At 36.0% G+C, this 16,788-nt stretch overlaps 1 protein-coding gene across 1 annotated transcript in view; it reads right to left on the bottom strand.

Moving 5' to 3' along the window:
• Positions 1 to 16,788, bottom strand: part of LOC121168114 — a 92,545-nt gene that overhangs the window by 29,151 nt on the left and 46,606 nt on the right. Inside the window, exons 12-14 of the mRNA XM_040997905.1 lie at positions 12,516 to 12,556; positions 11,180 to 11,467; positions 2,295 to 2,409 (exon numbers count right to left, since the gene is read on the bottom strand). Of these exons, the coding sequence (XP_040853839.1) occupies positions 2,295 to 2,409; positions 11,180 to 11,467; positions 12,516 to 12,556 (444 nt within the window). The remainder of the gene's footprint in view (positions 1 to 2,294; positions 2,410 to 11,179; positions 11,468 to 12,515; positions 12,557 to 16,788) is intronic.

Genomic DNA, 16,788 nt, shown 5'->3' with positions numbered 1-16,788 from the left:
AGGATCCAACAGTACTTAAGGAAGATTATCTACCTGGACCAGCTGGGATTTATCCCTACTATGCAAGGGTGGTTTAACATTTACAAATACTAAATGTGATTTACCACATCAACAAATCAAAAAATAAAAACCATATGATCATTTCAATAGATGCAGAGGAGAAGGCATTTGGCAAAATGCAATACCACTTCATGCTAAAACCTTAAGCAAGATGGGCACAGAAGTACATTCTATAATACAATCAAAGCAATATATGAAAAACTCAATGCCAGCATAATACTAAATGGGGAAAGACTAAAAGCTTTTTGACTGAGATCTGGCACTAAATACTTAGTTCTGTGCTCTAAATGCTTAGAACTCTCCATCTTCACCACTGTTATTCAATATAATATTGGAAGTCCTTGCCAGAGCTATTAGTCAAGAAAAACAAAGGAATTCAAATTAGAACTGATTAATTAAAAATATTCCTGTTTGTAGATGACATGATTCCCTGCATAGGAGAACCAAAAGATTCAATCAAGACACTTGGAACTCATAAAATAATTTGAAAGCATAACAGGATACAAAATTAATGAACACAAAGTGATGGTACTAGTATATACAAATAACTTCATGGCTAAAATAGAAATTTTAAAATAATGGAGAGGAATCACAAAACATCTTAAAACATTTCAAAAAACAAAAACTACAAAGCATTTAGAAAAAGAAAAAGAAATAGAAGACATTAAAAGATGGTGAAATCTCCCATCAACATCATCAAAAAGTCCATATTACCAAAAGTAATATACAGATTCAATGCAATCCCAATCAAAATCCCAACACTATTCTCAGAAATAGAAAAGATGATACAAAAGTCCATCTGGAAACACAAGAGACCACTAATAGCCAAATATATCCTGAAGAATAAAAATCAAACAGGAGGAAGCACAACTCCAAGACCTCAATACATACTACAGAGAAGTGGTCCTCAAAGCCAATCTGGTACTAGTACAGAAACACAAGAAGGTCAATGGAACAGAACAGAAATCCCAGAAGGGAGCCCACACATGTACAACCAATTAATCTTTGACAAGAGAACTGAAAATAATCCAAGGAAAAAATCTGGTCTTTTCAGTAAGTACTCCTGGAAAAATCAGCAGCCTCCCACATGTCACTTTACACAAAAATCAGCTCTTAAATGGATCAAGAACCTAAATCTGCACCCAGAGACCATCAGCAGGTAGAAGATCTCTTCCCTGTCTCTCCTCCTTTCTGTATATCTGACTTTCCAATAAAAATAAAATAAAATAAAATAAATTTTAAAGAGATTACCACACTGAGGTTCCACCTAACTCCAGTGAGGCTGTCCTAGATTCAGAACCTACTAACAATAACCTGCAGGCATGAATATGGGAAGAGAGGTACTCTCCTTCACTGTTGGTGGGAGCATAGGTTAATACAATCGTTATGGAAATCAGTATGGAGAATGCTAAGAGAACTGAAAATTGACCTGCCATATGACCCAGCTATCCCACTTCTGGAAATATATCCAAAGGAAATGAAATCTGCATGTGAGAAAGGAATCTGTAATTCTATATTTATAGCAACACAATCTACAATAGCAAAGACATGGAAACAACCCAGATGCCCATCCAAAGAGGAGTGGATAAAGAAACTGTGGTAATTGTACTCCACGTGATACTACTTAGCCATTTAAAAATGAAATTATACCATTTGCAACTACATGGTCCCAACTAGAGACCATTATGCTCAGTGAAATAAGTTAATCCCCAAAGGACAAATACAATCTATGTTCTCTCTAATATAAGGAAGCCATCATGCAAGCTGTAAGTTCAATAACCCTTTCCATACTGTTTTTTGTTGCCTCGCCTGTGTTCAAATGTTTGAACATGGCATATCTCTTCTTTAATTTTGTTGAGTAATTTTATGGAATTTTTTCAAGCTCAGGTATAAATTTTTTGTCAGATTTATTTCTAGACTTTCACTACTTTTGATACCAATTATACAGTGTTTTAAAGTTTTTCTTTAGCCCTTTACAGCTAGAATAGAGAAAATAACCACATATTTACCTTCTATCCAAAATGTTTCTACACTAAAGTCTTAATCCTAATACTTCATCTTACCTATTTTTGGATCAGAAACAATAATGAGTTTGCATAAACCCTTCATCAGATTAAAGCAGTTCGGCTCCACTCCTGATTTTCTGATTATTTATGCTGTACATGATTGTTGAATCTTATCTTGTTATTTTTCCTTCGTTGACTTTTAAAAGATTAGAGCACTCTTCTGGGCACAGCATAACTGATGAGTAGTAGGGAATGGTACCTGACAGTGACTCTTCACGGTTCTCGGCAGAATTTCCTTCTTCCGTAAGACTACTTTTTTCCTATCTCTCTTATGAATTCCATCCTAGCAGAGAAAAGAAATGGGTAGTAAGGAGAGGGAGAACAAGGAGAGTTTTAGTATGTCATAATTTCTAAGTGATCTAAAGTCACTCAAGCAGGAAAATGGGACCCCCCCCCAAAAAAAAGATATCTTTTTAAAAAAAAAAACAAGTGCCCCTGCAGCCAGCATTGTGGTGTAGTGGGTAAAGCCATCACCTGTAATGCCAGCATCCCTATGGGTACCAGTTCATATATCCTGAATGATCTTTTCCTGTCTCTAGCTAATATTTGTGTGCTCAGACCAGATTGGAGCCAGTGCCATTTTGAAGTCATGGGAAGTAGCAGTGGCTTTTTGCACACTGACTGTGAAATCCAACGTGGTGAAAATATTGCCTGTTGCAAAATCTTACACTGATTTCAGCCTTAGATTAGATTAAGGAAGATGCTGGGAGTCCTAAAATCATTGTTGTAGAAGAGCCCTCTTTATCCCCACCACCACCTACAGGAGGACTGGACCAATAGGGGTATGATGTCACTTAAAAGTCAGTGAAGGTAAGCAGCAGCTATAGCATTTGCCAGCATGTGTGCATGTGCACTAACTTCAGAAGGAGTACAAATAAGTTCTCCCCATGGCATTTAAGTCTGTGCTGGTGCAGGCACACACAGCCTGTCACACTGCTACAGGCTCAGGAGCACCAGGAACACTGTTTCACTGCCCAAGGGAGGGGCACACTCAGAGTGCTCTGAGCATCCCCAACTTCCAGTGACTCTGGAAGTCCTACACACAAAGGCCACAGGAAATGTAACAGCATGACAGGGCGTGACATGCACATGGGGCTCTCTCTGGACAGTCAGTGTGTCTGATATGAAAAGCTAAGAGATCGCAGATATTTCAAGGCATACTGTGGTAGGACTTTGTGCTCACAGAGGCAACACAGAGATCCTCTGTGCAGTTCATGTGCTAACATGGGTGAATATTACAGCCACATTGGGCTAATACAGGGCCATTGACCGTGGACAAAGAGAGAAGGCAAAGTAGTGGTTATGCTGACAGTCATGATCACTCCCTTCTGCTGTTGAAAAACAAGATTTACCATGCCCAATTTGAGTGCCACCCTGGACTATCACCCCACATTTACTCCTCTGGACTTTCACTGAAGGAGTTTTAACTCCTCCAAAGATAGAGGTATAATTTAAAGACAAGAACCATCATAGGAAAACCAATGGGTGTTTTCACAGATACCTAAAAGTAAACATAGAAATAAAAGGAATGCAATATATTAGTCTTAGAACATGATAAGGATGAAATCAATGAAATGTCAGAAAAATGAATTTTTTAAAAAATGCTCTTAAGAGTACTCAGAACAAGAATCAGATCCTGGAATTAAGAAAATCCAAGACATGAATGAAGTTATCCCGTAAGATCCAAACTGTAAAGAGAAACGAAGAAGCCACTATGCCAATAAGAACATAATGGAAAGCCTTAACAACAGATATGGTGAGGCAGAAGAAAATCTCTGAGAAAGAACAACATTCTAGGGGAAAATATTAAACAAAAATTAATGAAACCAATCCAAAAAATGTCTCCAAGAGTTACATGATATCATCAAAGGCCCTAGCACAGATGGCTAAGTAGTTCTTGAAGGTGTGGAAACAGAAACTAGACTAGCAGGTCTATTCTGTGAAATATTAACTAAAAATTTCTCAAACATGGGGAAAAATCAGTATCCAAATACAGGAATTCCAGAGAACTCCAAATAGGAAAGGACAGAAAAGACCTTCACTATAACATATTTCAGTCAAACTCTAGGTCTAGGCCAATCTCCAACATGAAAGTTTAATCAGTAATAAAAATCCTCTCCACAAAGCAAAGCCCATGACAGGATGGCTTCACTGCTGAATTTTTCCAAATCCTTCATGAAAAATTAATTCCAGTTCTTCTCAAACTATTGAAACCACTGGAAGGTAGGAAATCCTCCAAAACTCCTCTGTGCATCTAGAATCACCTTCATCCCAAAATCAGAAAAAAGATACAACAAAGAAAGAGAACTACCAAAAATAATCCCTGATGAACATATATAGAAAAATCCTCAACAAAACCCTAGCTGATTTGATCCAACAACATATCAGGAAAATCATTCACCCAGACTAAGTGAGATTTAACCCCAGTATGAAGGATGGTTCAATGTAAGCAAATCAATAACTGTGATACAGCACATTAACAAACTAAAGAATAAAAATCATATGATTAATAAATGAAAAGAAACATTTGATAAAACACAACATCCAATCATAATAAAAAAAACTTAAGTAATTTGATATATGAGGATCACTTATTCACATAATCAGGGTACTATGAGAAAAATCCCATAATCAGCATCTAATTGAATAAGGAAAAGTTGGAGGCATTCCCACTAAGATCTAGAACCAGACAAACATGTCCACTCTCATCACTGCTATTCAATATAGTCTTAGAAATTTTAGCCAGTCATTAGACAAGAAAAAGAAATCAAAGAATACAAATTGGAAAGGAGAAAGTCTAACTACCCTTTGTGGCAGATGAGATGATCCTTTACACAGGAGTACCAAAAGGCCCTAGCAAGAAAATATCACAGCTCATAAGAGAGTTTGGTAAACTTGCAGGATATAAAGCCAAAAATCAACTGCCTGCGTCTGATGTGATGGCTAAGTTGGTTAAGACTCCCCTGGATAGCACCGGGATCCCAAATGGGTGCTGGATCATGCCCCAGCTGTGCCTCTGCATCCTTGCTGGGAGACCAGAAGAAGCCCCTGGCTTCAGATCAGCACAACTCTGGTTGTTGTGGCCTACAATGGAGCAAAACAGTGGACAGAAGACCTGTCTCCCTGTCTCTCCTTCTCTATCTCTGTCTTTCAAATAAAATAAATAAATCTTCTTAAAAATAGAAAAAAAAAAATAGGGCCCAGCGCGATGGTGCAGTGGTTAAAGTCCTCGCCTTGCACGCCCAGGATCCCATATGGGCGCTGGTTCTATCCCGGCAGTCCTGCTTCCCTTCCAGCTCCCTGCCTGTGGCCTGGGAAAGCAGTCGAGGACAGCCCAAAGCTTTGGGACCCTGCACCCGCGAGGGAGACCCAGAAGAGGCTCCTGGCTTCAGACTGGCATAGCATTGGCCGTTGTGCTCACTTGGGAGTGAATCATCGGACGGAAGATCTTCCTCTCTGTCTCTCCTCTGTGTATATTCGCCTTTCCAATAAAAATAAAATAAATCTTAAAAAAATAAAATAAATAAACAAATAAAAAAATAGACAAAGGACATGAACAGACATTTCTCCAAAGATGAAATTCAAATGGCAACAGATACAAGAAAACAAAAATGTTCAGGATCACTAGTCACAAGAGAAATGCAAATAAAAACCACAATGAGGCCTCACTTCACCAATTAGAATGACTATTACCCAGAAATCTAAATGAATAAATACATGCTGGTGAGGATGTGGTTGAAAAGGTACTCTATTCCACTGTTGGTGGGAATGTAAATTAGTACAGCCATTATGGAAAGCAGTATGCAGATTCCTCAGATATCTGAAAATAGATCTACCATATGACCCAACCATCCCACTCCTGAGAATTTATCTTAACCAAAGGAGTTATCTGCAACCCTGTAGTTATAACAGCACAATTCACAGTATCTGAGATGTGGAATCAACACAGATGTCAATTAGCTAATGACTGAATAATTGTACACAGTGAAATACTACTCATACATAAAAAGTGAAATGTTTTCTGCAGCAAAGTGAATGAAACTGGAATCTATTATGCTTAGTGAAATGAGCCAGTCCCTCAAAAACAAGCATCATGTTTCCCTGATCTATAATACACAGAATACAAAATTATAATTTATTTATAAGAGCAAGAGTAATGTTCTGTCATTTGATTATTATATATAGTCTATTTATATTTCACAGAAAGAGTGGAGATTTTTTTTTTGCTCTTTTAATAATTTCTACTTGATGCCTTTACCTAATAGGGCATTAAGCCTGTGATTGTGAAGTGAAATCAAAGTAAGCAATCATAAAAATTAGAAACAAAAGCAAGAGAGAAGGAGGGTGGGTGGGAAATGTAGGCTGGAGGTGGGGTAGGACGAGAAGTATCCCTATGCTCCCAAATCCATATTGGGATATAAGTGAAACTTGTCCACTCTACATAAACAAAAATGTGTATTATTGCAATTTTTTAATATGTTGAGGCTTACCTATGGCCTGCCACATGGTATAGAAAAAGTTCCATGCACTGATGAGAAAAATGTGTACTCTGTCGCTATGAGATGAAATATTCTGTTGATATTAGGTTCATTTATACTATAGATTAGCTCTGTTGTTCCTTTTTTGTATAATTCATTTGTCCATTGATAAAACTGTGTGCCAAATACCCCCATTATTGTTGTATTGAAACCTATGTCTCTCTTTATACCCCTATAGTGTTTAGACAGCCAGGCAAACTGGCATTAGGTGCATACATGATTACTATAGTCACATCTTCCTGTTTAATTAATTTTGTAATTATCACATATTGTTTGTCTCTTTTGATAGTTTTTGGGTTAAAGTCTATATTGTCTGATATTAGGATGGCTATTTCTGCTCTTTTTTGCTTTCCATCCTTTCTCTTTTAGTCTGTGTGTATCTTTGTTGGTGAAGTGTGTGTCTTGTAAGTAGAAAATAAATGCATCCTATTTTATAACCCAATGAGCCAGTCTATATCTTTAAATTGGAAAATTGAGGTCATTTATAAAGTTATTGATATGTAACAACTTAGCCACGCTATTTTCCATGTATATTATTCAGACTCTCTTTGTATTTGTACTAGGAGATTTTTTTTGCCTTCACATTCTTTCATAATGATGATCATTCTCCATTTCACGTGTAAGACATCCCTTGAGCATTTTTTGTAAGGCTGAAGCAGTGGTAACGAATTCTTTCAACTTGTTCAGAGCCTTTTACCTTTTTTGTTGTTGTTGTTAATTACAGCTTTTCAGGGTACAGTATTCTGCACTGATTTTACTTTTAAGAATTGAACTATGTCTTTCCATTCTTTCCAAGCCTGTAGGGTTTCTGACAAAGAAATTGGCTGTCAGGCTAACTGGAGATCCCATCAAGGTAATCTGGTGTTTGTCATGCACATTTTAGAATCTTTATGTTTTACTGTGGAAAATCAGACTACAATGTGTTGTGGTGAAGACCTTTTGGGTTGTCTATTATGTAATTTCTGTATTGGGATGTCCCTTTCTTTCTAATGAGGAAAATGTTCTGTTATCGTTTCATTGATTAGGACTTCTAATCCGTTCTTTTCCCTCCATTAGGAACCTCTATGAGAGGGTTATTAGGTGTTTAATAGTGTCCCACAGATTTCTGACATTATTTTCAATTTTTCTCACTTTCGGTCTACTTTCAAAAATTTGACTTTTACATTGTAGATTACATCTTAGAGGACTTTCCACTGTGCTTTTTTGTTTGGCATATTGAATTATTCATTTACAATATTCAGTTTGATTTTTCTTAAACTATCTCAATCTCATGAGAAAATTTTTTATTCATGCTATGTATGGATTTCCTTAATTTATGCATCTATTTTCAGTAGCTTTGTGAACTTTTTAAAATTTCATTTTCAGGCATTTCACTAATCTCTTCATCTTTGCATTCTAATGTTGAAATAATATTGTGTTCCTTGAGAGAGTCATTCTGTCTCCCTTGTTCACATTTTTCATGCTTCCGCATTTATTTCTAGGCATTTGTTGGACCACTTGTTGGTTTTCTCCTTTGACAACTTTTATCTTTGAAATATGCCTTTGTAGTTGAGTGTCTATGCCTTCATTAGGTATTAGGAGGTGTATGGTAACTGCGGCAAATGAGTTCTGGTCATTGTCCCGGATGGTGCAATAATATCTAAGGAGAGCCTCTATCCTGTAGCGAAGTGCAGCCAAGTGAAGAAGGAAGAAAACCAGGAAAGTGTGATATTACAAAAGGCCAGTTAAAAATCAGTTTCCAGAAAAAGATGCAACTCTCTGTGCCAAATGTTGCTAAGTAGTGAGAAAAATGAGAACTGATCATCACATTTAGTGCATGGAAGTCATGGATGACCTTGAAAATAATGGATTAATTACAATGGTAATAAAAAATTCCAGTATGTTCAAGAACAGAACTTGAGGACATAGGAAATACAGTTGTTTCAAGGAATTCTTTCTACATTCACAAACAGAAATGTGTGTTGAAGGCAATTTATATTTTAAAATATTGGTAATTTTTAACATACCTTTTAGCTGAAGAAAACATCCAATAAATATAGGAAACATATTTGTAGTACTATGCTAATTGAATATACAATAACCATTTTGCATGTCGTTTTTTATTAACAGAATCTAAATTTTGATTGTAACAGCAATATATCATATTTGATGGTTTAAAACTATATAAATTTATATAAAACTATAAAACCAGTTCCAGAGAGCAAAAGTTAAAAAATTAAGTTGGAGAACTGAAATCAAGATATCAACATGTTCAAGCTCCCCCTAAGAGCTCTAGAGTGAAATATATAATATATAATTAATAGCAGTGGCCTGAAAAACAAAGTACTCAGTTCTTTATATTCAGAATCCTAAGAAAATATTTCTGGGCAAGCCTGGAAAAGCAGCAGAGGATGGCCCAAAGTCTTAGGCTTCTGCACCCACGTAAGAAGCCAGGAAGAAACTCCTGGCTCCTAAGTTTGGATCAGCTCAGCTCTGGCCATGGTGACCATTTGGGGAATGAACCAGCAGATTGAACACCTCCTTTATTGTTTCTCCTTCTTTCTCTGTAACAATCTTTCAAGTAAAAAAAAATTTTGTTATTAAAAAATCATGTGTGGCATCTTAATTTCTATTAGATGAGAGCACTTGCAACGTTCTTTAGAATACTGGGTGCTACAGTACATTCTTGGGCCAAGGATCTTGTTAAAGGAGGTCCAAAAATGTTGAGTAGGGTGCTGTTACACTAAATTTAGCTGTCGCAGGAGAGGAAAAGAAGAAGAAAAGAACTACTATTTCATGGGCCTCATGTAGATTTTCATTGAAAAAGTGAGAAGAAGAATTCCTTGGATCAAAAGGAGTGAAGAGACACACCACTGCAGCCAGAAGGTAGCTGCTGCTAATGTGAAACACCATCAAGCATGACAGGAGAGGAGGACAGGCAGTAATCACACCAACAGATCACACCCTTCCACCAGCTGACACTCTGGACTCTTGCACCACACATGAGACTCAACAGGGCTCATTGGCCTGACCTAGCTCATGCCTTCAAATTAAAAAAAAAAAATTGGCATCAGTTTCCAACCCCACAGATGATGCTTAAGTGTGTGTTACACACAGAAGGAAAATGAAAGTCATGACTATGATAGACCATGAAGGCATACAATCTCCTAGTAAAAGTAAAAGAGAAATCTAAAATGCCAGGAATATATATGGCTTTTCTTTACAGTGCAGAGCTTCTTAGGTTGATGTGATCCTGTTTTTGCTGATATTGCTCATGCTTCTGGGGTCTTTTCCAAGAAGTTTTTAGCTAGGCCACTGTCTTGCAAAATTTCCCTCATGTTGTTCTACAGAAACTAGATGATATCATATCTTAGATTTAAATCCTTGATCTATGTTTTTTTTTTTTTTGCATGAGGTGTAAGGTCAGGATCTTGTTTCTTACTTATGCATATAGAGATCCAACTGTCCACACACCACCTGTTGAAGAGACCATCCTCTTTCCAGTGACTTATTTGAGCTCGTTTGTGCAAGACTAGTTGTTTGTAGATGGATGGATTGATTTGTTGTGCATTCGTCTGCACATTTATTTTTGAACCAGTACCCAGCTGATTTTATTATTGCTGCCTGTAGTATGTCCTGAAATCTGGTATTGTGGTGTCTCCAGCTTTATTTTTGTTTTTTTTTAGGATTGCTTTAGTTATTCTAGATCTCTTGGGTTTCCATTTGATTTTTAGCATCGTTTTTCTTTCTAGATCTCGGAAGAATGTGACTTGTATTTTGATTGGGGGTACACTGAATTTGTAAATAATTTTGGGAAGTTTAGAAATTTTGATAATTCTTTCAATCTGAGAGTATGGCAGATTCTTCCATTTTTGGAAATAGTGATTCAAGGAAACTCAAAAGAGCAAGTGGAACAGCTGCTATTTCCAGAAAGGAAGGCCTTACACGTTGTACCTACAAATGTTTATTCAGATCATTCTCATTACAAAGTATAAAATCATTTGTAACAGGAACAACATGTTATTTCCTATAATTTAACAGCTTAACTAAAAAATTCACTGCAACAACATTCTAGGTTTTTTAATTACATTTAAATTTGTTTTCTTATTGTAACTCTTCTAGCTGAATTTAACACCAACCCATGAAATAAATTTGTACTCATGGAATGCCAGATCATTGCTTTTTCTTCAAAGGGTTTTTCTTCCTTTCTTGATCATTTAAGTAGGGTAGGAATATCTAATATAGAGAGACACATTTCTGCTTATGGACATTTGAAAATATTTCAATTTCTTTGCATTTATCTTTTACAAAACTTTGCTTTTCCTGGTCTTACACTTCCACTATGAGAGTAGACCCCTTCAGCTCCAGATCTTCTCTCAGGGCTTCTGATGTTGAATAGTGAGATACTAAGCTTATGCTCTTCCTCTCGTTTAAGTTTGGAGAGCTTCTTTGCCACCTAATTTCTGTTGAAGATGCATCTAACTTTTTCCCCATTATTCTCTCTTGATTTATGTAGCTACCTTTCCTCAACTTTACCTCTGCTGGAGATGAGTCTGTTTTCAAAATTCTTGGAGTTTCATCACCAAATTTTACTTCTGGAGGAAAGGATAATCTTTCCATCTTTCCACCTGGAGCATCTTCTGAGTGGAATTCAGGTAAAGGCTGTGTTTTGTCTTCTGCTATTCTTAGACTAGGATCGGTAAAAAATGGAGTATCCATGGATAGATATGGATCATAACTTGCAGAAGAAACATCAATTGCAATATCTTGATAAGGCTGGCTCAAAGTTGGCATGGCAAAGGCTTCTGCATCATTGTCTGGCAACTGGAAAATACAACAGTGTAACAAGCTGCCAGTTACTCATTAGTGACTACAAAGTATTTTAAATTAATAAAATGACTTAAATCATATCCTTATCTTTACAATAACAGGTTACTATTAATACTTGTAAGTCATTTTATTGCTTAATAAAAGGCATGATACATTTTCTACTTGCCTATTACCTATAAAATATTTTTAAAAATTTACAAAGCAGTAGTTCCAATGTCTAGATTTTATATATCAGCAGCTCAAAAACAAAATCTGAAGATCTGACATTTTACCATCTCACAATCACCAATATGTCACTCAACATGGAAAATTTTAGTAATAAAATGGTATAAAGAATAAAGAAAATTTTAATAACAAAATTGTACAAAGGAGACTGCTACAAAATAAGACAGCATATAATGATAAATAAAATAAATTTAGCTTTATGAAAAATTATATATATAAATATGTCTTTTTCATTCCTCTGCTTGACACAGGAAAAAAAGTACAAACTGTCACTTGGGAGCCACCAGCCTATTGATGGGAGTTACTAAATGCTATTTGTCAAATGTTATCTACCTTATTAAATTATACAGGAATCTACTGTCTTATTATAAATATATTTAGCAAAATTAGCTACAAATAAAATTTTATTATGCATCTCTGCATTTTATTGATTCCTAGTTGTATGAAGTTTATCAATGATAAATTAAAATTGTATGAGATAGAATAAAAATGTTGTTATCTATGGTATCCATTCCTAAGCTTGTATTACTAAGCTACAGATTTTTTTCTTACTTTTTTTCTTTTCCTCAACTCCTTTTGTTCACCATATCCACATGTATATTTAAATATCATTATTTTATGCAGAAACATTTCTATAAGGAGTATCATTTAATTCTTAAAATTATGTAACTCTATAGCTACTAGGAATAACTAAGAAATGACTAAACAACTTTCTAGATGCTTTTCTCTTTCCATCTAGAAATAATTTTCCACATACAAATATTTCATCTCTTTATGAAATAATAATCATTAGAAATTCTCTTCCAACTTTTTATACCTTGAGTGTAGTAGCCCCTTTGTTTTCAGGTGGAACATGTGCTGAAAAATAGAAATAGTTTATTTTACACAAAATCATATATGTGTTATTTATTTATGCATATATACATTGACAAAATACGATTATAATTTTTCTTACCACAAAGATCAACATAAAGAAAAGTAGCAATTGTAACATAACATATTTAGCAAAAATGCGCTGGTGAAGCTCTGGGAAGATGAAAGTGTGGCAGATGAAAAGTGTGAAGATGAAGCATGCAAAACATGGTAAAGTTTCAGAGCCAACAATATTAGGTATAAAATACACACTTTACATACTTATATAATCATGTATAGGCTATGAACAGAAATAAAATAAATCCCAGATGATAAATGAAAAGGTGGAGATTAGAAAAACAATAGAAGAATGATGTATGAAGTCAGAGAAAGTATGACTATTCCAGGAAGGTTGATTGAAGCAGTGGTAAAATTTTCCTAGAAATATCAGCAATATATGCTTACTGGATACTAAAGAAAACTTTACAGGCATGGGAGCACAAAGAACTAAGACTTGAAGAAATGTATAATTTGAAAATAAAGAAAACTTTACTATGGTCACAATCTGTATCTTTTTGGTCAATTCCTTTTTGCTTCCTTCTTGTAATTGTGGAAAGACTATGTAACATGAGATGTACCATTTCAGATGTTTAACAGACACAAGGTTTTTAGCCAGCAGAGTTCTAGTACTTATCATTTCACATAATTAAAATTTTATTCTTGTTGAGTAGCTACACCCCATTTGTCCTTTTTTTCAGTCTCAGGACTACCATTCCATTCTGTGTGTTTGACTGCTTTGTATACTTCATATATGTGGAGTCATGTAATGTTTATCCTTCTGTGACTGTCTTTTTTAACTTAGCATAGCATTTTCGAGGTTCATCCATATTGTCACATATGTTAGGAATTTCTTCTATTTTAATGCAGTGTGCTTCTATTTTAATGCAGTGTACACATATTTTCTTTAATTGCTTCATCCATGGAAGGATATTTAAGTTGTTATTATAACTTGGCTGTAGTGAATAATACCATAATGAAAATGAAAATGCAGGCATTGCTTTGAGATTCTGATTTCAGTTCTTTAGGATAGATACTCAGAAGTGGGGTTGCAGAATCATAAGATGTTATCTGTAAATTATTTTTTTAGTAACACGTGTATTGTGTTCCAAATGGCTACACCATTTTACTTTCCCAAGAGCCGATAAGGACTCACAACTTCTACAAAACCTTGCCAGCATTTTCATCTTTTGAGCTTTTTGAAAAGAGCCATCTTAATAGATATCCAATGATTTGATTTGCATTTTCTTGATCATTAGTAATGCTAAGCACTTGTCATATAACTGCTGACCATGTGCACATCTCCTTTATAGGTGATTTTTCTGTTTAAATTATTTGGAATTAGGGCCCAGCACGGTGGCGCAAGTGGTTAAAGGTCCTCGCCTCGCACGCCCGGGATCCCATATGGGCGCCGGTTCTAATCCCGGCAGCCCCGCTTCCCTTCCAGCTCCCTGCCCGTGGCCCGGGAAGGCAGTCGAGGACGGCCCAAAGCTTTGGGACCCTGCACCCACGTGGGAGACCCAGAAGAGGCTCCTGGCTTTGGATCGGCATAGTATCGGCCCGTTGCGCTCACTTGGGTAGTGAATCATGGGACGGAAGATCTTCCTCTCTCTTTCTCTCCTCTGTGTATATCCGCCTTTCCAATAAAAAAATAATAAAAATAAATCTTTAAAAAAAATGTTCATTTTCAAAAAAAAAATTATTTGGAATTAGTTCATAGGCAGAGAAATAAATAGAGAGGAAGACAGACACATGGAGCTCTTTTCCACTGGCTCGCCAGGGCTTGGTCAAGGCTAGAACCGGGAAACAGGTATACAATTCTGTATTCCATAAGGCTAATCAGAAACCCAATTAACTGAGCCATCACCATTGCCTTCATGGCCTTCCTAATTAGGAGGAAGCTTGTGTTACAGAAACAGAACTGGTAACGGAATTCAAGCACTCTGATGAGGGATGTAGGTATTTTAACCATTGGATAAAATGCTCCCTTCCAAATAATTAGTTTTAATTAGCAAATAAAAATATACATGTATATGGGGTGCTGTGATGTTTTGATACAATATGCATTGTATAATGTTAAAATTAGAGTAAATACATCTATCTCCTCAAAGGTTTATCATCAGAACCTATTTCTCCTACCTAACTATAACTTAGTACTTATTGATCCATGTTTCTTCATTCTGCTCTTTCTGTCTCTGGTACCTATCAGTCTACTCTCAACTTCCATGAGTGAGATTATGCAGTAACTGTCTCTCCATATCCCACTTAAAAATAATGACATTGATGTTGTCATAAACTATTTAATTTCATTTTTTTGGTTGAATTGTGAATGTACTCCACCTTTTCCTTATCTATTTATCCATTTGGGGAAAATTAGATTGTTTCAGTTTCTCATCTAATGTGAATAATGCTACAAACTTGTAGATAAAACTGACACGGTTCAAATGCAATCACATCAATTCATGGTTATGTAACCTCTGATTGGCTACTGAGCTGTTTGATAGTGAGTTTTCTCATTTGTAAAAATGTAGATAACAGTGTTAGTTTCCTCAACCAATTGTTAAGGGATTGATTAACATAATCAAATTAAAATTCCTGGAACAGAATGATCAACAAATATTTAGCTATAATATGGATACCAAAAACAGATGTTACTAGATGATCCAATGGGACTCAAAACATTATTTGGGTACATGAAAAAAAAAGATGAGATGGCAAATACCAATCAATGAGAAAGACTGTCCTTCATTTTGCTAATGATAATGACAATTTGTTAATATTCCACCCGAAGAACAGGTTAAGGATGCAATAGCTCTACTAGCCTGGCAGATAACTAGGAGTTAAGAAATAAACATATAGGGGCATGGTGTAGTAGCCTAGTGGCTAAAGTCCTCGCTTTGCACATGCTGGGATTCCATATGGCTGTTGGTTCTAATCCCAGCAGCCCCATTTCCCATCCAGCTCTCTGCTTGTAGCCTGGGAAAGGAGTCAAGGACAGCCCAAAGTTTTGAGACCCTGAACCCACACAGGAGACCTAGAAGAGGCTCCTGGCTTCTGTCTTCGGATTGGCTCAGCTCTGGCCATTGCGGCCACCTGGGGAGTGAATCAGTGGATAGAAGATCTTTCTCTCTCCTTCCATCTGTATATTTGACTTGCATAAAAATAAATAAATCTTTATTTTTTTAAAAAAGAAAAGTATATTAAGAAACTTGATATAACCAGAGAAGTAGTAGATAGAAAAGATAATAAAATTTGAGTCAAAAATCTTACAAGAATAATTATTCCACACAAGAAAAAAAAATAAATGTTCTAAAGATACTTTACTATACCAATTAGTATTTACGACCAACATCCCTGGTGTGATGGCTCAACTGGTTAATCTCCACTTACAAGTGCTAGGAATTCATATGAGCACTGGTTTGTGTCACAGCTGCAACATTTCCCATTCAGATCCCTGCTTATGGCCTGAGAAGGCAGTGGAGGATGGCCAAAAGCCTTGAGACCCTGCACCCACATGGGAGACCCAGAAGAATTTGCTGGATCTGGCTTCAGATCAGATGAGTTCAGCTCTGGCTATAGCAACCTTTTGTGGGAGTGAACCAGTGAATGGAAGATCTCTCTATATATAAATTTGTCTTTCCAATAAAATTTTAAGTAAATCAAAATAAATTTTTTTTAAAAATTAAATAAATCTTTAGAAAACAAACAAACAAAAAAAGAAGTGACAACGCTCAGCACAACAAAAGAATATATGACAAACCACAGCAGGCATAATATTGAATGGGGAAAACTTAGAAGAAGCATTTTCACTAAGACACAGAACAGAAAAGGTACCACTATCACTACTGTTATTCAATATGGTCCTGGAAGTTTTAGCCAGAGTCATTAGGCAAGAAAAATAAATCAAAGGGATACCAGTTGGAAAGCAGGGAGTTAAATTATCCCTGAAGGCAAATGGCATGATTCTCTATATAGGGGAACCAAAAGTCCCTACTAATAAAACCATAGGAGCTCATGAGAGAGTTTGGTAAAGTTGAAGAATATAAATCCAACATGCATAGCTGGTTCAAGAGGTGGATGAAACCTGACTCTGCACACATGAATCCAATGTGAGGACTTCCCAGGTAAGATTTCTTGGGAGATTCTCCAACTAGACCACTGGGCTCAAACTCCGGCCTCAG

Source organism: Ochotona curzoniae, unplaced genomic scaffold, assembly GCF_017591425.1.
Source record: "Ochotona curzoniae isolate NIBS_2020 unplaced genomic scaffold, NIBS_Ocur_1.0 patch58, whole genome shotgun sequence".
Lineage (NCBI taxonomy): Eukaryota > Metazoa > Chordata > Mammalia > Lagomorpha > Ochotonidae > Ochotona > Ochotona curzoniae.
The sequence above is the reverse complement of the archived record's forward strand: the minus strand, read 5'-3'. Positions and strand labels throughout refer to the sequence as shown.